The sequence below is a fragment of the Triticum aestivum genome, chromosome 7D, assembly GCF_018294505.1.
Source record: "Triticum aestivum cultivar Chinese Spring chromosome 7D, IWGSC CS RefSeq v2.1, whole genome shotgun sequence".
Lineage (NCBI taxonomy): Eukaryota > Viridiplantae > Streptophyta > Magnoliopsida > Poales > Poaceae > Triticum > Triticum aestivum.
In genome coordinates, this window is record NC_057814.1 from 419,987,016 (window position 1) to 420,011,006 (window position 23,991).

The window sequence follows — 23,991 nt, forward strand, 5'->3', positions numbered from 1 at the left end:
AGGCCACGGCCTCGCCCCGCCGCGCCGGGCTACGGCCACCGCCGGCGCCCCCTAATGCCCCATTCGGGTGCACGGGCGCCCACGCCCACACCCCGCGCCCGTTAACCCTGTTGGCCCCATGGGCCTATGACAAGTGGGCCTAGCCCCTGAACAAAAATAATAATAATAAATAAAATAAAAAAATAAAAATAAAATAAAATATAAATATAAATAATAATAATAATATATTAAAAATAATTAATTAATTAAAGAATTAATTAACCTAATTAATTTTTGATTAATTAAACTAATCTAATAACTAAACTAATTAAATTATTAGTTAATTAATTAATCAGTCAATGACAGGTGCGCCCCGCACGTCAGTTTGACCCAGTCAACGCCCTGTTGACTGCTGACGTCATGATGACGTCAGCAGGCACTATTCTGGATAATGTTGAATTAAATAAATTAAATAAATTCTAAAATGATTTAAAACTTTAGAAAATCATATAAAATAAACCGTAGCTCAGATGAAAACACTTTCTACATGAAAGTTGCTCAGAACGACGAGACGAATCCGAATACGCAGTCCGATCGTCCGCCAGACGTCCCTAGCATAGCAAACTTGCAACTTTCCCCCTCCGTTTCATCTGTCCGAAAAATGCAAACTTCGGGAAAACTTTCCCGGATGTTTCCCCCTTTTGCCGATATCACCTACTACCGCGTTAGGGCACACCTAGCACCGCGTATTGTCATGTTACGCTTTGTGTTGCTTTGATTGCTCTGTTATTTATTGTGTTCCCCCTCCATTACTTCTTTCCGGTAGACCCCGAGACTACCGGCGACCCCCAGTTCGACTACGGAGTTGACGACCCCTACTTGCCAGAGCAACCAGGCAAGCCCCCCCCCCCCTTGATCACCAGATATCGCCTATTCTTCTCTATACTGCTTGCATTAGAGTAGTGTAGCATGTTACTACTTTCGGTTAATCCTATTCTGATGCATAGCCTATCATTGTTGCTACAGTTGTTACCCTTACCTGCTATCCTACTGCTTAGTATAGGATGCTAGTGTTCCATCAGTGGCCCTACACTCTTGTCCGTCTGCCATGCTATACTACTGGGCCGTGATCACTTCAGGAGGTGATCACGGGTATATACTATATACTTTATATACATGACACATGTGGTGACTAAAGTCAGGTCGGCTCGTTGAGTACCCACAAGTGATTCTGATGAGGGGGCTGAAAGGACAGGTGGCTCCACCCCGGTAGAGGTGGGCCTGGGTTCCTGACGGCCCCCGACTGTTACTTTATGGCGGAGCGACAGGGCAGGTTGAGACCACCTAGGAGAGAGGTGGGCCTGGCCCTGGTCGGCGTTCGCGGATACATAACACGCTTAACGAGTTCTTGGTATTTGTTCTGAGTCTGGCCATTTGGTCTATACGCACTAACCATCTACGCGGGAGTAGTTATGGGTATCCCGGCGTCGTGGTATCAGCCGAAGCCTTCGTGACGTCAGCGACTGAGTGGCGCGCGCCGGATTGGACTGGAACGCCACTAGGCTAGGTCTGCTTCCGGCCGCGTACACAACATGCAGGTGTGCATAGGGCGATGGGCCCAGACCCCTGCGCGCATAGGGTTAGACCGGCGTGCTGACCTCCCTGTTGTGCTTAGGTGGGGCTGCGACGTGTTGATCTTACGAGGCCGGGCATGACCCAGGAAAGTGTGTCCGGCCAAATGGGATCGAGCGTGTTGGGTTATGTGGTGCACCCCTGCAAGGAAGTTTATCTATTCGAATAGCCGTGTCCCTCGGTAAAAGGACGACCCGGAGTTGTACCTTGACCTTATGACAACTAGAACTGGATACTTAATAAAACACACCCTTCCAAGTGCCAGATATAACCCGGTGATCGCTCTCTAACAGGGCGACGAGGAGGGGATCGCCGGGTAGGATTATGCTATGCGATGCTACTTGGAGGACTTCAATCTACTCTCTTCTACATGCTGCAAGATGGAGGCTGCCAGAAGCGTAGTCTTCGACAGGATTAGCTATCCCCCTCTTATTCTGGCATTCTGCAGTTCAGTCCACTGATATGGCCCTTTACACATATACCCATGCATATGTAGTGTAGCTCCTTGCTTGCGAGTACTTTGGATGAGTACTCACGGTTGCTTTTCTCCCTCTTTTCCCCTTTTTGTACCTGGTTGTCGCAACCAGATGCTGGAGTCCAGGAGCTAGAGATCCCGAGGATGATTCTACATGGAGTTCGGCTTCGAGGAGTAGTTAGGAGGTCCCAGGCAGGAGGCCTTGCCTTTTCGATCGTTACTACTTTTGTGCTAGCCTTCTTAAGGCAAACTTGTTTAACTTATGTCTGTACTCAGATATTGTTGCTTCCGCTGACTCGTCTGTGATCGAGCACTTGTAATTGAGCCCTCGAGGCCCCTGGCTTGTATTATGATGCTTATATGACTTATTTATGTTTTAGAGTTGTGTTGTGATATCTTCCCGTGAGTCCCTTATCTTGATCGTACACATTTGCGTGCATGATTAGTGTACGGTCAAATCGGGGGCGTCACAAATGCTTACTTCCAAGCTGTAGCTAATCATAGACATAGAAAAAATCACCTTTCTGAGTTAAATGGAGATAATGGCCCTGTCTATAATACCAAGGATATGCTAGAAGTAGCTACTACCTTTTATAAAAACTTATTTGGAGCTGAAAAAAACCTAATGTACATCTTGGTCCTTCCTTCTGGGAGGAAAGTGACCTGGTCACTAATGAAGAAAATGAACTTCTCCAGAGTAACTTCTCTGAAGAAGAAATTAAGGAGGCGATCTTTGGTTCGTATGCATATGGTGCTCCTGGCCCAGATGGCCTGTCATTTCTTTTTTTACCAAACCTTCTGGGATGTAATCAAAACTGATTTTATGGCGCTAGTCAGAGACTTTGAGGAAGGCAAGCTAGACATGCAGAGAATGAACTTTGCTTTGATTGTTCTTATTCCTAAAGAACCTGACGCCAAGGATATGAAGAAATTTAGACCAATCAGTTTGAGTAATTGTGGGGTGATTTTTTTTTCAAAGCTATGACCAATAGGGTTTCTCCTGTTGATCGTAGACTAATCTCTCCAAATCAAACGGCCTTTATCAAAGGTAGGTATATTTTGGAGGGTGTTGTTATGGCACATGAAGTGATTCATGAGGTTAAAAAATCTGGGTCTCAAGGCTTAGTTCTTAAGTTGGATTATGAGAAAGCATATGACCGAGTCAACTGGGATTTCTTGTTTGAAATGTTACAATCTAGGGGTTTTTGCCCCAAGTGGATTGCTTGGATTAAATGTACATTGATTAACAATACTTTTGCTGTGAGAATTAATGATACTAATGGGAACTACTTCATTGGGGCGAAAGGGCTTAAACAAGGGGATCCACACTCCCCCTTGTTGTTTAACTTGGTAGCTGATGTGTTTACAAAAATGTTTAAAAAAGCTGCCTCCCAAGACCTAATCTCTGGGCTTCTGCCCAACATAATTCCAGGGGGTGAGTCTACAATACGCAGACGATACTATCCTATTTTTGGAGAATTCTATTCATAAGGCCAGAAACTTCAAATGGTTTTTTATCTTGTTTCGAAACCCTCTCTGGGATGAAAATTAATTTTCATAAAAGTGATTTGATGACAATCAATGTAGATGAGGCAGTGGCTAATGATTTTGCTCAGATTTTCTGTTGTAAAAAGGGTTCTTTTCCTATTAAGTATTTAGGTGTGCCTTTGCACTATGACAAATTGAAGAGGGAGGATCTTCAGCCCATCATTTGACAGAATTATTAAAGGCATTTCTGGGTGGCTTGGGAGATATCTCACGTATAGAGGAAAAATTATTTTGCTATGTGCATGTTTGATCAGCATACCTGCTTATCTCATGCCTATCATTAAATTTCCTAAGTGGGCAATTAATGCCATCAACTCCCAAATGGCTCACTTCTTTTGGGGAAATGTTGGGGACCCACACAAGTATCACCTAGCTAACTGGGGATTTGTTACTAGGAGGAAAGAGTATGGAGGTTTGGGGATACCCAACATCAAAGAGTATAATATGGCCTTACTAGCTTCTTGGGGGAAAAGGTTCTTTGATGATTCTGATTCAGATTGGAAAAAGATCATCCGTTATAAATATAGAGTAAACGCTCCTAACCTCCTATGGGCAAAAGGTGATGGTGGTTCTACCTTCTGGAAGAGCATCACCTGGGCTTTAGCTGCTGCTAAGAATTTTTACAGATGGAGATTAGGTAATGGTGAGCTAATTAGCTTTTGGCACGATACCTGGGTTGGGGATTGTTCCCTGAAGGTACAATTCTGGGATCTATATTGCATTTGTAACCAAACGGAGTGTACTGTAGCTCAGGTGTGGGACGGGCGTGACCTTAAGTTAACTTTTAGGAGATGCGTTGACCAAGGTGGCTTGGATAGATGGAAACTACTGTTGGGGGTTGTTCAGCAGTGTCCTCTGTCAGCTGAAGCTGATATGCCAAGTTGGTCTTTGGAATCTAATGGCTTATATTCTGTAAAATCTTTCTACAAAAGCATCAATTTTGGGGGGATAGCTTCTGCTATCAAAGATGACCTTTGAAAAATTATGTGCCCTCAGAAAATACATGTGTTCTTGTGGCTGTGTGCTTACAACAAAATCCTAACTAGGGATAATCTTGCTAAAAGGAGAGAGGTGGAGGATCCTTCTTGTCTCTTCTGTGCTGAATTTGAAACTGTTCAGCATTTGATGTTCGATTGTGTGGTGGCCCAACATGTGTGGGGCTTTCTATCTGATTTCTTTGAGATTGATAGAATAACTAGCTTTGAAAACATTTTTGCTTTCTGGCGAGTGCATAAAAAGAAGCATGTGCTAAACATGGTTATAGCTGCTTCCTTGTGGAGCTTGTGGAGACTAAGAAACAAATTTTGTTTTCAGGGGCAGAAATGGAGAAACATGAACTGCATTCTTGCAAAACTAAGTTGTTATTTGCACCAGTGGAAGGTTCTCTGCGACGATGCTCAAGCAACCCTGCTACAAAGATGCATCCTCCTGTTGGACAAGCGACGTGGAGAACTGATGCGGATTGCCTGGAAGTAAGGTGCGGGAGGGGCACATGAGGTGGAAAGAGTAGAAGCTGTTACTGTTCCTTTTCTTTCCGCTGTGGCTCTGTAATAATAATACCTAGATTTCATTCCTGCTGTGTTGGAGAGAACTTCTGCTCTCGAGCTCTAGGTAGCGTAGTCTCTTGGAGGGTAGTTTTATTTCCTTGCTTAGGCTCGAAAACTGGTTTGTGACTGCTTTGTTCTGCTTCAATCTATAAAATTGGGGCAGGGGGGGCAACACCTTTCGTTCAAAAAAAAGGCTCGACAACCGATCGACTAGACGAGACACCAAACCAATGGCTGATCAAGCGATCACAGCGATGTCCGCTGAGGCGAAGCGAGCGGAATTCGAGTCTGGCACGGCGGCCGACCCGAGGAACGGCGAGCTGTGGCTCCGCTTCGTCAAGTTCGAGCTGGAGGAGGGCGGCGGAATCGAGGCCGCCCGCGCCATCTACGAGCGACTTCTCGCTGCACTTCCCGATGGAGAGATGCACATGTGGGGCTGGTTCTGGAGGGAGCACGAGTTCGGCGACGTCGACAGCCAGCGGTGGGCGCAGGCCCAGGGCTGCGGCTTCCTCGGGTCCAAGGACGGCTGGTGGGATTACTTGGAGTTCGAGATCAACAATGGCGGCGGGGCGGAGCGCGTCCGCGCCGAGGCGCTCCTCGCGACCTTTCCCATGGATCCCCATGCGTACGTGATGTACATCAGGGCTCTGGCCGCTCTGTCCCGGCACGTTGAAGCCCAAGCCCTGGCATGCCATGGCGTCAAGGAGCTGTCCGCCTTCTGTCGCGGGCATGATGAGTTCATTTGGAGGTTTATGGCCGTGTATCTGAAGAGGCTCAGGGAGAGGCGGAGCACCGCGTGGGACGAGGATATGTTCAGCGATTAGCTTTTTTTTTTTTGAGATATGTTGAATGGTTCTTTTTTATGTTGAATGATGGTTAGTCTTTTTTTGAGGGTGATCACAAGGACTTCTTTTCATCCGCAATGAAGCTTATACCACCACTTGGTCAGTAAGGCCTGATTCAAAAAAAGATCAATCACCCCCTTCCCTACTTCAATGGAAAAGGGGGAATCGCCCTTTCACAGCCGCCCCTCCACAAAATTTATACCTATCATCAACCGAACATACGCTTTGCCATCACTTGTTCACCTCTTCACCCCCACCATAAGAAGAAAAATGAAGCAGTACTTGTTTCCAGCAGAAGTTTTTTCAGCAATTTGCCTAAATATAATACATAAATTTCAACAACGATTAAATAGCATACAAAGCAGAATTATCACATCATAACGGCATCAGACTGACATAATTAGTTTCCTGCAAGGATCAGACTAACATAATTGGTTCAAACAACCCATGGATCATGGATCCAGGTCCAGAGTTGACTAGCAAAATGTGCTGAGAACAAATGGAACTGCTTTTTGGGAATATTAGAGAACTGAGTGGCATTTTGGAAAGAGGTCATATTCTAGTGATATTTTTAGAGATTAGCCAAAAAACAGTGGCATTTTGGAAAGAGGTCACAATGCAATTTCCTGTAGTTCTTCACCCCACATATATAAGGAAGGAAAACAGTAATAGTGCATATGTGCAGCTGATGTACACAACAAGAGTACAGTATATCGCAACGCGGCCAGCAACTCTCCCGTGACATGTCATATGATATCTGTTACTACAGTCTACAGCTATGACTTCTCGTAGATGATATCATAATGCCCTGGTCTATACAGTAGTGTCACAGTAGGAACCGAGGAATCTGGTGACTCGTAGATGATGTGGATGTTAGGCTCCTCAATCGGTGAAACGTCAATGTTAACAACTCGAAGTGGCACCTGTAGGACATTGGTGAGCGCAGTGAGATTCACTTGTTGTGCATCTTCCTCCACTGGGAGAACCTCCTCCAGGCAGTACTGCAATTCAAAAACACATAAGGCATCTGATAGTGAGGATTTCACATAATTTCTTTTACATAAAATTCCAGTTGCTGGTACAAGTATTATGATGAAATTTTGCTCCTACTATGCAGTTCCATCACACAGACAGATCATAACTAGCAGACAAGAAAGGCAATACCATTTGCTTCTAATGTACATATGACACTCAATTATGCATAGAAGATTACTGCACCATCTAAAGGAAATACTCACCCCTATTGCATCAGGCATTCCTTGACCAAGTTCGGTTATGTATGACTTAAAAGTTTCAACCTCAGTGCATATCTCAATAGCTGTCACAAGTCGAAGATACAAAAGTACTAAACACAAAACAAAAATAGTTGGAGTCAGAAAATTAGAGTAAGTTGGCAAGATAACTAAGAAAATTGTTGTATATTCTCACTGTTCGCAAACTTCTGCTCATTTTGACTCTCCTGGAAAAGCCACTCTTGATAGCCACTGCAACAAAATTTATAACATAAGTACGCAACACAGTTTATTGTTGCAAAAATATTAATGCAAACCCACCTTACTGACAGTTTTTGTTTTTGTTCCATGCATTCCAGTATAAAGCCCACAAAAGCCTGGACGAATTACAATATTATTAATATATAACTTAAGTGCACTTAGCGGTTCAAAACTAAAAAATTGGTGGATGAAACAATGCAGGAAGCCTTACATCATGAAGATCTGAATATGAACCAGGCAAATGAAGCCTTTGGAATTTCTCCCACATTGGTTCAAGTGCACCAAGTAAACGTAGCTCCTCCTCATGAGATACTTTCACAAGCTGCTCCTATAGACCCAAGGGACAACATGTAATCATCACCAAGCACCAAGGAACTTTAAGGTGCAGAACTGGAAGAAATTTAGCAACAGGATGCTAATGTACCAGGTATGAGTATATGAACGATCTGTAAAAGCAACTCCCATCTCCAGGTACCTTCCGATATTCAGAGTAATTAGCCAAAAGCTTCTGCAGAATCGCACACAATAGATGAGAACATAGCAAACAAGTGAGGACACAAATCAAGTAGAAATATAACAGCTCACAAGTCATATTACTTTGGCCTTATCTTTCATAATTTCGTTTTCAAACTCATGCGGTAGAGATGATAAAGGTTCCTGCACCAAAACAAGAATTCAATTAGTTAAACCAACGCAATTTTACCAAATTGACATCTCTAGCCTCAATGATAAAATTAGAGAATTTCCTATTGAAGTTAACCTTTTGAAGAATTTTTCTGCAGCCATTTTGTGATGTCTGCAAAACCATAGAAAACTGAAGGTGCAAAGAGGTTAAGAAATGAGTGTTGAAGCATAGTTAATTAAACTAAGCATTTTAAAAGCAATCCTTACATCATCACAAGCTTCGTACTCGTCTCTCCAAGAAGCCCTCACAGCATCAGATGCCTCGTGACTCCAAAAAGGAGCTTCCAGAATCTGAAAACAAAACAAACGTAAACTTTTGTTTTATTTACAGAAGAATTGTGAACAGTTTGCAGGATGCCTAGTTTCAATCTGAGTTCGGATTGTAGTCACTGTTTACAATTGCGGCCTTGGCTGTAGGAGACCCAACACTTCTATAAGAAAAGCGGAAACTTGAGAAAGCAAAGAACTGTAAATATTGGTGTGCTACAAACTTATGTTTGAGCAAAGCGAAACTATTCATTAATAACACACAACTCGACAGATAGAAGTACACACATTTCAATATGGAATATACTGGGGTGCAGAAGCAAGACAATTTTTTTAATTTTTTTCCACCTTATGCCTGAAAGAGGCGATCATGTGGGACTTTAACAGCCCTAAGATTTTACAAGCCTTGAAGTTGAAGCAAAGAAGACTGGTCATGTAAATGAAGAAGCACCATTGACATCCCCAATGGACTAAGCAAGAAATTACTGAAACCACCAAGCGTAGCTGAACTTATAATATCTGGTGTGGACTCACATTTTGTTTTGACATCTACGAGATGGTGGATTTTATACAGCCAACAAAAAATTTCACCTTATACCTGAAAGAGCCAAGCATATGGGACTTCAAGAGCACTAAGTATTTCAAGCATAGAAGAGGGTTCATGAAGAAAGTAAGCAAACCATTGTAGAGTAGCTTATCTGATAACAGTATCTGTTATTGATACCTAAGATCGATTGTAAACATCGGCTTTGTAAAAATGCAACAAAAAAAGTAGCCATTGCATAACTGGCAACAAATGTAATATTTAACAAAGAAATTGGTGGTACGGTTCAAATTAAGTTTATACGGAATTCTAAAAATGTTGGATAATAAATATCTGACATTTAAATTAGCAAGATTTGTGACAAACAAAATTCTCAGCTAGACCTTCACAGGTACAGACATTTTCATAGGGCCGGGGAATTGCACCCTTTTTGAAAAGAAAAGGGTGCAGACTATTCATGTTTCTGTTGCTGCCTATCTATGCCAATATTCTATTTTTCTACATTTGGCTAATTTATAATGCTAAATTTCATATAAAGCCAAAAGATAACATGGACTGCTAAATGTGAAATCCATAAGAAGTGACTATGAACAAATGTCATTTAGCATAGTACAATGCTACACTCTAAAGACGGCCCGGGCTATGTACACGTCCAAGAAAAAGTATGCAAAGATAGAAGTCATGGGTTTGCTCGAGCAAAGCCAAAACTTTTCATCAATAACACAACTCCACACACAGAAGCACGCAAATTTCAATATGGAATTTTTTGTGTGGGACATTTCAATATGGAATATAAAGAGGTGCAGAAGCAAGATATACTCCCTCCGTCCCACAATATAGCTTGGAAAACGACATTATATTTGGGATGGAGGGAGTAAATTTTAATTTATTTTCCAGCTTACGTCTGAAAGAGGCAATCATATAGGACTTTAACAGTGCTATGATTTTACAAGCCTTGCATAAGACCGACCATGTAAATCATTGGCATCCCCAACAGAGTTAGCAAGAAAGTAGGGAAAGCATAATATATGCTATCAACTCTCACATTTCTTTTTGTTATCTAAGAGATAGTAGGTTGTATATTTGCAGGGTATTAGACAAGTATAAGACGATGCAGAAAATCCAAATTGACGAATCTTTCTAAGCATGGACACCTACAAGAACCTACATTCGTGAATCTTTCCAAGCCTGTGCACTGTTAAAATTGCAACCATAATCAAAGATTCAAACACACAAGTCCAAGATCAATCTTTCTTGGTCAAAACATCCACAGAAATGATTCCCAAATCGAGAACGTACTAGGTTTCTTGCAAATTCCCAAATCAAGAACGCATTGGATTTCTTGCAATACCTGATTATACATCCACTCAGAGTCTCAGAGGGTGGATCCCTGTAGAGATCCCTGTAGTTGGAGGCGTCCAGAGAGCTGGAGGTCGAGGCGCCGCCGCACGTACGGTCGCTGCCGATCCAGCTGTCCGAGGAGAAGGACGAGGAGGATGACGCTCCCATGGTTCTGCTCGACGGTCCCAAGAGGAAGGAAACGGAGGCGGGGTTCTTGTACCTGTCTGTGGGCTCGTCGTCGTCATCAGATAGCCAGGCGGAGGACGAGGCGGAGCCCTCGTTGGCGACGACCGAAGTCCCCGGGGGCTGACCGGACGGGCGAGTGCTGAGAGGGGAGGCGGGCGCGGAGTAGAGGTCGTCGGATTCTTGAGGAGTCCTGGAGGGCTCAGCCCCAGCTCCGCCGCAATTGGGATCGTCGGCGTCGGGAGAGCCGCCGGAGCCGGCCATTCTATGCGGTTGGGGAGGCGGGAAACGGAAAGGGCAAGGGGACGGGAAGGTAGGTGAACGGGAAGACAGCGCGAGATTTTGCGAGGGTGGCAAGGGGAGGCCCTATATGACGCTCTCCCAACAGAGAGCCCCAACGCACCAACGGCTGGGCCGGCCCATTTACAAAGGACTGTACCAACGGGTCGATTTGGGTCCGTTCTGAAGCAACGATTCATTCTAGCGGCCTGCACGCTTACTGTACCACCGGTTTTCAAAAATCAAAATCGTTCGTTTTCTTGAAGTATCATCGAAATTTTTCATTCGATTTTTTATGAGAAAAATAAAATCAGCTTTAGCAAAAATGAGAACATTTCGAAAACGACAACTTTTTTAAGAGACAGGGAGAATTCCTGAAAACACAATTTTTTTTTGAAATTCTCGAACGTTTTTAGAAAAATGACGATGTGATTTTTTTTACAATGAAACAAAATTTTGAAATTCCGAACAATGTTTTCAAAGCACGAACATTTTCTAAAATTCTCAAACATTTTTGGAAACATGAACATATTTTTCACTTGTGAAAAAATAATGAAAAACAAAACATGAACATATTTTTAACAGGCGACTTGCTCTGTCACGTTGGCTGCATAGGGGCTCTGACATTATGGCCTCGCAGATTCTGGCCTGGCATCATTGCGTTGTCACCTCATCAGGCCAACCTCCTGGCTCTGCCACGCAGACCTGTTGAAAAACATAGTAGAAAACAAAAAATTCTGCCCTATACGGTCACCCAGAAGCAATATGAAGATGCATAATGGATTGTGATCAACGATCGTTGCCGACTCCCGGAGTGCAGCGGAAAAAGATGAGTCAGTGTAGACCGTACATGGAGTCCCTCCAACGTTAATGACGATCCCACAAACCATCCTCGAACAGGAAGACAACTTAGATTTTGTCAGGGTGACAAGGGGAGCGCGACGACTATTTCTCGCTTTAAGCGAGACTCTTCTGTCTCCCTGAAGATCTTTCCTCTGCCACGAAGTTATCGGGTCGGCCTAGTTTTTTTTTTCGCTCGCGATTGCTCGCCGCGCTTCGTTTGCTCATTCGTTGGGCTGGCTGAGCTTCCTTCGCTGGTTTTGCTAGATTTTTTTTCAACTTTTCTGTTTTCGCACTAGTTTCTCGGTTTCTTAATACTTCTCTTCCCGTCTTTTCGGTTTCACTGCTTTTTCTTTCTTTTTCATTTTCTCTTTGTTTTTCACCTATTTTCTTTCATTTCTCCTCTGATTTCTTTTCATTTCATTTTTTTTCTATTGTTTTTCTTTGGTTTTCTTTATTTATCACTTTTCACTATTTTCCATACTTTTTGCACTTGTTTATTTTGTTTTATTTTAAAAAAATTGCATTTTTTGTTAATTTTTTGGTTTTCATTTTTTTGGGTGTGTTTTTTGTTTCTTTTGGTTTTCATTCTACACTTTTCATGTTCGTCAAGAACATTTTTCTAATACACAAGATAAAAAATTTAAATAAAAGATTAATATTTTTTATACATGGTCAACATTTTTAATGCATATTTAACATTTTTTAAGAAATTGTTGATTAACATTTTCAAATACAAGTTTAACATTTTTATAATACATGGTCAAGCTATTTTCTATACACATCTAAGATTTTCCAAAGGGTTAATTAGATAAATGCCACCGCAATTCTACCGATCAGAGAAATGCCATTGTATCTTCCCTTTTTTGAAAAATGCACTGCAACTTTGCATCACCCTTATAGATTAAAATTTCTGACTAAATTAAATAACCCTGTCTTCCTCCTTGTCCTCTTCTTCCTTCGTCCACTATGTCCTCATCTCCTCTTGTTTCTTTAAATCACCCATGGCGCGGACCAATCCCCCCCCCTCTCTCTCTGCGTAGGTGCTGCCATGGCTGCCTTGCTACATTGGATTTGTTGGCCCACCTGACAGCAGGACGCCACGCAGCCGCACCCCACAACTCGCACACATCTACACCCCTGCATCGACCCACCATGCTTTCTGCTCGCCATTCAGCCCTTGCTCGCCAACAGCCAGAAGAGAGAGACATGGGGGGGAGAACAACATACACCGCCACATACAGGAGCCCCAAAAACTCATCGGAGATGCCACCATTCATGTTGTTGCTGCATGCCCCGACACATTGTATTTTGCTGCTGATGTGTGCTACGTGCACAATTTATGTTGTGTGGCTACTGATTTGGCGGGGAGCAGGGGCTAGCTGCAGCGATCTGGCATGTCTTTTGATCTTCTCCCAAATCATTGAATCCGATGGATTATGCCTCTCCGGGTGATGTGGTTACCTAGACATCTGCGGTGGCCGGCGGCGCTGCTGCGGGGAGCCAAGGACATGGTGAGGATGGCGATGCAGGACGCGCTACTGGCGGGAGACAGGTGGGCCACATGAAGGACGCGCTGGAAGGAGATGCCCGAGGGAGAACGCGGGATGGATATGTCGGACGGAGATCGGGGGAGGGAGTCGTCGAAGAGGCCTCACCATAAGCTGTAGCTGCTGCTTTTGAAACGATAGGGGAGATGTGGGCTATTGCTACTTCGGGTGAGAGGAGGATGGATGAAGGAAGAAGAAGACAAGGAGGAAGACATGGGTATTTTAGACAGAAATTTTACATTATGGCATCCACAAGGATGATGCAAAGTTGAAGTGGCATTTATCTGAATTGGTAGAATTATAGTGGCATTTATCTAATTAAATATTTTCCAAATGTTTGATCAACATTTTTAAATACTTCTTCAACATTTTTTTATGCTTGATTAACATTTTTATGTACATGATAGAAAGTTCGTCATTTTATAAATCATGGTCAACATATTTTCTATACACATTTAAAAAAAATCAAATGCTTGACTAACATTTTTTAAATACTTGTTCAACATTTTTGCAAATGCTTGATTAACATTTTTATATACAAGGTAAACAAATTTCATAATTTTTTTAATACATGGTCAACATTTTTTCTATACATATTGAACATTTTCCAAATGCTTGATTAACTTTTTTCAAATACTTATTCAACATTTTTTAAGCTTGATTAACATTTTTTATATACATGATAAAAAATTCATCATTTTTCTAGTACATGGTCGACTTTTTTTCCATACACATTTAACTTTTTTCAAATGCTTGATTAAGATTTTCCAAATACTTTTCAAATGTTTTTCAAATGCTTGATTTACATTTTCCATATACATGATCAATTTTTTATACATTTTTCGTATACATGATAACCATTTTATCTACTTCCTCCTTCCATCTATATAGGGCCTAATGCGTTTCTCAAGACCGTCTTTGACTATTGATAAGATTAATAGTATATGAGATGTATAATGTCAAAATTATATCATTGAAAGCTTCTTACATATACGAATTTGACAGTATGCTTTGCGTAACTTGCTTGTCATATATTATTGCTCTAACATTTGGTCAAAGTTAGCCTCGAAAAACGCATTTGACCCTATATAGATGGAAGGAGAGAGTACACACATTAAGCATTTTTCAAATGCTTGGTCAACAGTTTCAAATGTTTGTATCTGTATTTCTCCACGCAAGGCTTGCAGGAAAATCCGGGAGCTCCTATAGGCCGCTCGCTGCGGCTTCGCACAGGAGCGGCTAGCGTGGGCCGGCCCATTTACAGTGGCACGCGACGGCACGTTCCCGAGATGAAAAAATCTCAAAAAGGAAAATCGCCCTAGCGCTGTAACTCGAACACGCGACTTCGCACCAATTCGCCTGCTGTGCAAACCACTGCGACGATGACCATCTCATGTTCAACTAGCAGCAGACAGTTAAAGACATATACGACAGAGACTAATGTTAAACATTATTTCGCAAAAAATCCTAAAAACCACAGTCCATTTATTGGGTCGAATCGATGACCTCCTAAAACTGAATTTTTGGAAATTATGAAAAAAAATTCAAAATAAAAACATTTTTCGAATTTTCATCCAAATTTTGTAAAACAGGAACATTTTGATGACGTGAAGAAATTTGAAAAAGGGGAACATTTCTTGAATTTGTGAACAAAAAATAAAAATGTTTACTTTTTAAAACTTCCAGAACATTTTTTGAATTTGTGAACAAAATTAAAAAACATGAACTATTATTGAATTTTTGAACAAAATAGGAAAGCTAGAACATTTTCTTCAATTCCCAAACATTTTTTGAATCTTGAGAACAAATTTTGAAACAGAGAACATTTTCAAAAAATCCTGTAGAAATTTGGAAGCGTGAACAATTTTTTAAAGTACGAACATTTCTTGAATTTTGAGAACATATTTTAAAACGGAGAACAATTTTGAAAAATCCCAAACAAATTTGAAAGCGTGAATTTTTTTAATATGTGAATTTTTTTTTGAAATTCGGTACATTTTCCAAATTTCAAAAGTTTTGTACTTTTTTGTGTAACGAGAACAAATTTTGAATTTTGAGAACATTTTTTAAAAAACTGAACATTTTGTGAAAACACGAACAAAAACTAATTTTTTTATTTTTCTAAAAAAATAGAAGAAAAGGAAAAGAAATAAAAAAGAAAATCGTAAACATTTTGTAAAATTGCAAACAAGTTCTGAGAAAGAAAAATAAACTTGAGAAAGAAAATGAAACAAAAAACGTAAAAAAGGAACGAAAAAAGAGAAATGGAAATACAATAGAAAGCCGAAAAAGAACCAGAAAAAAACGATACAGAAAAAAAACCCGGTTCAGGAAACCTTCTAGAAGGTTCCCAAAACCGGTTGGACGCATTATGTATAAGTGGGCCGGCCCAGGTTTGTCGCCCGCTGCCATGCCCTGTGCGGTAGCCCGACATTTTGCTGCAACGAGCGGCGAGTAGGATTTTCCACAATCTCTATTTGATGCACGTAGGCGTCAAAACGACTCAGCTTCGCTGAAGCTCATCTTCCCGACGCCCCAGCTTGGGCCGGCCCACGTCGCAAGGCTGCTTCTTCTTCCTTTTTGTTTTTTTGTTTTTTCTGTTTCAGTTTCTATTTCTTTTCTTTTCCTTTTTTTCCTTTTCTATTTTTTTCCTTTTTCTTCCATTTTTTTGTGTATTATAGAAAGTTCATTTTGTATTTATGTACAAAGTTGACCATGCATTAACAAAAATTTCAGCGTATATTTAAGAATTTGTTCAACATATCTTTGCAAAATGTTCAATGTGTATCCGACATTTGTTCAATGTATATCTACAGAAATGTTTAATGTGTTTTACAAAATTTGTTCCGTTCAACATATTTTTGCAAAATGTTCAATGTGCATCCGAAATTTGTTCAATGTATATCAAAACAAAATGTTCTATGTGTTTCCAATATTTGTTTAACATATTTTCCAAAATGTTCAATGTGTATTAAAAAACTTGAGCATATATATTGATATTTCTTTAGTGTTTAAAATATAGTATATTTTTAAAATATGAATTTATACTTTATTTTATCATCATAAAGAATATCCAGGAAGTTCCAATAAAACGCATAAACAAGGGGAAAAAATACTAGCTTTGATGAGCTTATGCGTATGGGCCGTCCCATTACCACCTTCCTTCAGCGAAGGAACAGTTGTTTGACGCCTGCGCGCGGCAAGCTGTCGACGCTTCGGACGCTTCGCACAGAGGAGGAGGTGCGAGCGAGCGACCGAGTGGGCCGGCCCGTTTTAGCATTTCAGCAGACACCTGTTTTTGGGAACCTTCGATGATGTTTCTAGCCGTTTTTTTGTTCGATTCTGGGAACCATCTAGAAGGTTCCTGAACCGGCTTTTTCTTTTTCAGTTTATTTTTCGTTTTCCTTTTTTCTATTTCTCTTATTTTTCTTTTTTTTTGTTTCTTTCTTTTTTGTTTTCCTTTTTTTCTTTTCAAGTTTATTTTCAAATTTTGTTTGCTAATTTCAAAAAATGTTCCTGTTTTTCAGATTTCATTCACAAATTCAAAAAATGTTTCCGGTATTAAATTTCTATTCCGAATTTTCAATTTTTTCCTGTTCTACATAGTCTCTACAGTGCGCGGTTCGCTGCAGTACGCCATTCGCTGCGTGCGCTGCTGGCTACAATGGGCCGGCCCAGTAGGGGCGCGCGCCTGTGCGTTGGGGTCGCTAGTTGACGGATAATGCGTCCAATAGGACCTCCTAGGCTTGCACTCTGTCTTGTTTATAGCAAGCGAGAGAGGCGATCCCTATTTGGCGAATAGGTCGCCTGGAGGCGACATCGCGCGTACCCCCTATAGCGCCAGATCGTGCTTGCGCCGACACAACATAGTGTTTTATCACCACTTGTTTTGGGATGGTTCTAGGACCTTCTCTGAACCGGGTTTTTGTTTTCCTTTCGGTTTTTATTTCTTTACTTTTATTTTATTTTAATTTTAGTTTATAATATTTATTTTCTTTCTTTATTTATTTTTTTCCTTTTCTCGAACATCTTTCAAGTTTGTGAACATTTTTCAAAATCATGAAATTTCTTGAATTTGTGAACATTTTCTTACAAATTTTTCAACATTTTTCAAACTCGTGAACATTTTATACAGATTTGTGAATTATGAACATTATTGAAATTCGTGAACATCCATTTTTCTAAATTGTGAACATTTACTGATTTTTTTATAAGTTTTTGATTATTTAAAATTTTATGAGAATTTTGAAACTCATGGACATTCTTAGAATCAGCGGACATTTTTAAAAAATCATAAATATGTTTTTGAAATTCATGCACATTTTTCGGATTCCTGAAAAAAATGAGTGAACTGAATCAATGAACTTTTTTGTAATTCCTGGTCGTTTATTTGATTTTGTGAACATTGTTTCGAAATTCATGAACATTTTTTTAATGTGCGAACATTTTTTTGATTTCCCAAAGGTTTTTTCCAAAATCATGAATATTTCTTCTGAATATGCGAACAATTTTTTAAAATCAAGAACATTTTTTAATCAACCGAGCATTTTGTGATTTTTGAACAAATTTTCAAAATTTACTGATATATTTGGATTTTTTAATCTCGATTTTTTTTACAATTATCTCCTCCTTTATTCATTCATAAGGATCGTAACATCGCTTAAAATAGAGGAATAACCACATCTGGGGCGGTGTCCATCCAGATATTTGGAAGAGATAATCAAGGTATCCTAGCCAGTTCATGAGCTACTTGATTTATTTCTCTATTACAATGATCATAGATGACATGAATAAAATCAAGCGACATGGAATAACAGTCAAAAAAAATAGAAGAAGCTATTGAAGAAGAGTAACCATTGATTAGGGCAGCAACAACCTCCACACTATCATAGTTGACCTTGATCTTACTGCATCCAACTGTACGTGCCAGGTTCATTCCAAACTTCACTGCAACTGCCTCCGTCGTGAATGAGTCAAAGCAAAGATCAAAAATTTCATTTGCAGCTGTAATGAACTTTCCATGATGGTCTTGGATGACTGCTCCAATCGTCCCCTCAAGCGTGTCCACATCAAAACGCGCATCAATGTTTACCTTAACGTAGCCATATCTTGGTTTCAACCAAATGTCTGATCTCACTTTGGGCTTAGGACTATATGAGATAATATAGTTAGCGGCTAAACATCTCACTGCCATATAATTTTGGGCAACGGTTTGTGTTTCTTCTTCGTGTACCAACTTACGACGCTCATACCACAAGTACCAGGCCGCTGTTGCCACCATTTCTTTCAACTTTGGTTGACCAAGCACTTGGACATCTTGCTCTGGAAGGCACAACAGATGCTCCAAAATCACTTCACCTGCCATGTCACCTAGCAACGCCTTTTTTATGATCTCATCGATGCCAAGGAGCTTCCAAACCTCCACAACCACCTTGCATTAAAACAGTAGGTGTCTTAAGATATTCGGGCCCAAGTTACAGGTAGGGCAGCTCGATCGGGTTTATCTTCAAATGTTTGTTTGCCAAAATAGCACAACGGGGAATAGCACTATGGAGCGCCCTCCAAATGAAGATTTTAATCTTGACTGGACATGTTAAGTTTTAAAGTGAGTCCCACGTGTCTGTTGGGTTAGAGGCTCCTGACGTAGTCTCCAACTTATGGCCTAATTGGAACTCCCAACATTCTGCATGATAGACCGAACGCACTATAAAAACATCGGTATTTGTCAAATTCCACGCCAAAAAATCTATCATTTCATGTAGTGGAAGAGGCATAACCATAATCCTTTGAGCATCAACATTCCAGAACGTTTGTTTTACCAATTGTTCATTTGAATTCCCTCTTAATGGATCAATAAGATCGATGACGCTAGTGAGCAGATTATTTCCTCTAGGTGTTATAACCTTTCTTGATGCGCTCTGCAGGATCCGAGAATCTTCCCATATTTTGATTTTCTCACCATCACCAACTCTCCAAATATGTCCACGTATCAGTGTTTCAACTCCAGCCATATACTATGCCATGTGTACGAAGCTTTCTTTTTCAAAGTTGCATCGATAAGATCCCCATCCGGAAAATATTTTGTCTTAAGGGTCAAGGCACATATGATTCTGGGTTGTCAATGAGCCTCCAAGCCTGTTTAGCCAAGAGAGCAAGATTAAAATAGTGGATGTCTCTAAAACCCACGCCACCTTTCTTCTTTGGGATGCACATCATCCACCATGCAAACCAGTGCGGCCTCTTGTGTGTTGCATCATCACCCCACCAAAAACGAGATACCGCATATGTGATTCCTTTCCATTTTTTCTTAGGAATTTTAAAGATGGACATCGCATATGTTCGTATAGCTTGAGCAACAGACTTAACTAGAACCTCTTTACCTCCTAAGGTAAGCATTTCTCCTTCCAACCATTGAGTTCCAGAATTAACCGAGCAATTAAATCACTAGTACAACGAGCTGCTATAAAAAGGGTTTTAACCCCTTTCCGCAACGGAATTTTAAACCGTCGCCGGGACAATGTGGGCGATAGGGGGGTCCTTCCCACACGACCCAGAAATCATCAGGGATAGGGAGTAGAAATGCATACGTTTTGCATAACTAAGAGTATGCGTTGCCGACATGTATCCCAAACGCGAGTCTTCAGACAACTGTTTGTGATATCTCGCATATCCCAAACGCTCCATCCTTACTACTCGTTTGTGCCTGCATTACCATCACAGTCGGTCGTCCGTGGTGCAACATTTATGATCCGCACCCCATCACAAACAGTCCACCATTATAGAACATGTATGATAAGCAGACAATCACACACATTAACGTTTCCTCAACTGTATGTGATTCGATGTAAGGGTGCATACAGTTATCCCTATAAAACTGTATGCGAAGCTTGAATATATCCCACACGATTCATCCGTCGTACCCACGTCGGATGAGGGCCTATCGCATGAGTTCTTCTATGAGCAAACATTTACGATGCACACGACATCATAAACAGTCCGTAATTGCCAAGCGTGTGTGATAAGGTGACTTTCGCAAACATTTAATAAGAAGGAACAGTGTGTGTTGCTATTTTAATCTCACACATTTTTCTTGGCTGATCGTGTGTGTGTGGTAGAGATTCATCGCACACGTAGTGGATTTGAGAAACGTGTCTGATCTCCATGTTTATCGCAGACGTTTTGCTTTTGCAAACCGTGTGCAGTGTATTGGCCTGTAGAACCTACTTTTTCCCTAATTTAATCCCTACATTTAAAAATCACACCTTTTGATTTTGAAAGTAGGCAATCACTTATTTCATATGAAACCATGTTTATTACAAATATAGGTTCAAGCACGAATGCATAATTGGATGCGCATGTACATATACTGAAGAACTACAGAATCACCAAGTAAAGAATGATGAACCACAGTTGTACTAAAGACTGCAAAGAGAGAGGTGAAAGTCATTCTGGTTGCTGGAGAAGGTGAAGCGAAATGCTCATATTGTGCCCTCCTCCATGCATAATGCGCGCATGACTCTAGGCCAACCTCTTGTGATGGCTACCCGCCCATCCTTCACTGTCTTCACTAGGACTTCTCAATGCTCATTGTAGTCTCGATGAAATACTTTAACCTTCATTGTGTGTCCACCAATCATGTACTTTTCTAGGGTAATCTTGAGTAAACTGCTTTGGGAACCACTGCAAACGAGAAAGATTCAGACATTGTTGTCTAACCACTCATTATGGGCAAGTAAAAAGAGAAGGCTACAGAGTTTGTAGTTACCATCCTACATCTCATTGTTGTGTTGGATACAACGTAAACAAATAATTTGATTGCCACCGTTCACATATTTTCGCTAATAATCCTTATCAGTTTCCTCACTTGATGCTGGTTCATGAATATCTCATTGCCCCATATGCAAAAAGGGTCGATGCGTGGATCTTTGCACAGGACATATGTACCTACAAGCAACAAGTTAATATTAGAAGCTAAAAAGTGTCCCGGCCTAGATCTATATGCACTACATTATGGAATAATAGGGGGAGTACAAGCCGATGGATGGAACTAACCTCGGCGGAAAATACTGGCCACTCCCGTTGTTGTCCTGCATAAGTAATGGAAAGGCATGATAAGTACAGCAATCTTAACATCAAACAAATATGGCTAAGGTAAACAACATCATCTCCAAATGATAGCTTGAATGTGTTGGTTTCAGCATGCTGTTAAAGCGGATATAAAATGGAAGGGAATATTACCTACATCAGGCTTAACAACCACCAAATATTGCAATTCAAACCGGTATTGTTGAAAATGAATAAAACGTAGGTCATGCTTAAACATCACACCGGATAAATGTGTAAAACTGAAATAAAGGGCATGTGTTAACTATACCAGGTATAACTAGAACCAAATATAGCCGTTCAAACTGGTATTGATGAAATTGAGCTGCACAGTTCCGACTTGCACATAATGAACATAAAATTATGAATGACTGAAATAAACAAGGCGTAAATGATTAGTATAACAACCAAATATATCCATTGAAAACTGGACAGAGGCTCGGTGCAACCAACCTAACAAGAAAATACAGATAAACAAGGCATATGCTTGAAAACTGGACAAATGCTCACTGCAACCAACCTAACAAGCAAATACAGATAAACAAGGCATCTACTTGAAAACTGGACAAATGCTCACTGCAACCAACCTGACAACCAAATACAGATAAACAATGCATCTACTTACTATAAACAACCAAATATAGCCATTCATGAAACTAAAGTGGACAATTCATACTTAAACATCACATAGCCCTATTGAACATTACATTTTTGCATAACTGGAATAATTAAACACGACACAGTTAAAACACCGCATGGCAAAAGCTACTACAACAAAGGGTATGGGTTGGCTAGCTAGAAAAAGTAAGATTTGCTGATAGGATGTTGCCTCACTTGTCATGGACGGGATCCTTCCAGTTGGAAGAGCACAGACCCATGGTGCTCTCTCTGATGTCGCAGACGGTCTGTTTCACCTTGGAAGACCCTTTGTGGGTGCCCTCCTCATGGTCGTGGTCGATGAGACCTGACTTGGCAATTGAGGATCCCAAACCGCCGCCGTAGAACGCGTCCTTCAGAAATGACAAAATGGGCTCGATGGCGTACAAGGACCGCAAATCCTTGACCGCGTGACGGAGGAGATCAGCAGCAGGGCCTTCAAAGAGATCAATGGCGGTTGAACCAGAGGGGTTGGGCATGTACCACTTAACCTGTGACATGGCCCGTGTGAAGCCATCATTGTTGAGGAGCTTGATGTCGTAGCCAACTTTTCCGAGATACCGTAATACGCTAGCCCGCTGATGTGAAGCCTTCGGCATGGCAACGTAGTCAACATCCTCGCCGGCTTCCGCGGCGAGGTGTTGCTCCGGGATCGACAAGTCTGGACGAACGGCGGCCACCTTGCCAATGTCCACCGGAGAGGCCATGATAAACCTCTTTTTGGCTGAACAATCGTCGGGCTCCCCGGGATACATGGTCGGGCTTAGGCTGCGACTCTCTGGAGTAGGGAATGTGGATCTGGCGGGGAGGGACACCACATGCCTCATCTAAAAACTCAGGGGGGCGACGGTATGGGAATCGCTGGGTAACCTGAACTTTATTATCTAAGCTAGGAGCCACGGGAAGACCAGCAGGGGTTTGCGGCGGCGGCGAGCTAGGGTTCTAGCGGGGGGGGAGGCTGTGGAGGAGGGGCGGGGTGGTGTTTGAGGATACGCCGTGGCTACTGAAAATTTTAGTAATGGTGGGTGGACATGGTGGTGGACGAGGGAGGGCGACGGTTCAAATGCCTCGACTACTGGAATTTTACTATAAGGTTGGTGGTGGAGGAGTGGGGGCGATGGTCGAAATACCGCGGCTACTAAAATTTGGGTAAAGAAATTGATGCGGGGCGGGAGCACCCAAGATCGCACACAGTCTAATAAGAATATGCATGTATGATAATAAGGAAAAGCGGCGGAACCGTTGATTTTTTGCATCCGCTCAAGGCGGGTAGTTTGTTTTTAGATTTCTAGCTAGCTATCTATCGCACATGGTTCATCCTAATTTTCATACGTAGACGTGGAATTCATCCTATATAAACTACCCGCCTTTAGCTTGCGCATGTGGTGATTTTACACTGCACTAGCATCGCACACGGTTAAGCCACTACCTCCACCCTTGCTCGCGCTTGCGCAGTCGTGGTGATTTCACAGCGCACTAGCATTGCACACGGTTAAGCCAGTGCACTCGTGTACGCCGAGCGTCATCCGAGTCTTCATACATAGCACCATTTGGCAGCAAAGAAAACGTGAGAGAGGGTCAAAATACAAGCACACCAGCATGTGGCCCAAATATATATGAATGAAAAGGGTGGTGTGTGATGTTCAAATTTCCAATGCACAACTTTGACCGTGCGGGCCCACGGTTGGGCGCGTCATCGAAGATCGATGAGAGGGGCCAGAAGTCAACAACCACCTAGAAGTGGCCAAATATATGTAGGAATACAGGGTGTGATGTTTAAATACACAATGCACAACTTTGGTGGCACCTACCTCGCAAACCAGAAAGCCCCCTTGGATATATCTATAATGACAGTCTAAGGTCGTAGCTACCTTGCTGGGGTGCTTGCCCCACCTCCCACTTTGCGTCGGCGGGACGGATGTACGTACTGATACTTTGGTAATACATGCATGTCATCATGACCTACCATAAGACGGACCAGTGAATCTATCGCTTGGTCAAACAACCATTGTTGTTGTCGATAA

General features: G+C 41.5%; 1 protein-coding gene across 1 annotated transcript; it reads right to left on the bottom strand.

Annotated features, from left to right (window-relative positions):
- Positions 1–6,660: 6,660 nt before the first annotated feature.
- LOC123166402 (OVARIAN TUMOR DOMAIN-containing deubiquitinating enzyme 1) lies at positions 6,661–10,712 on the bottom strand. The gene is made up of 11 exons (XM_044584200.1): positions 10,576–10,712; positions 10,366–10,485; positions 8,411–8,494; positions 8,280–8,333; positions 8,117–8,176; positions 7,944–8,027; positions 7,731–7,847; positions 7,580–7,635; positions 7,455–7,510; positions 7,265–7,371; positions 6,661–7,027 (listed from the first exon to the last, which is right to left on the bottom strand). The coding sequence occupies exons 2-11, from the start codon at positions 10,375–10,377 to the stop codon at positions 6,803–6,805; spliced, it is 855 nt and encodes a 284-aa protein (XP_044440135.1). The 5' UTR covers positions 10,378–10,485; positions 10,576–10,712; the 3' UTR covers positions 6,661–6,802.
- Positions 10,713–23,991: the final 13,279 nt, after the last annotated feature.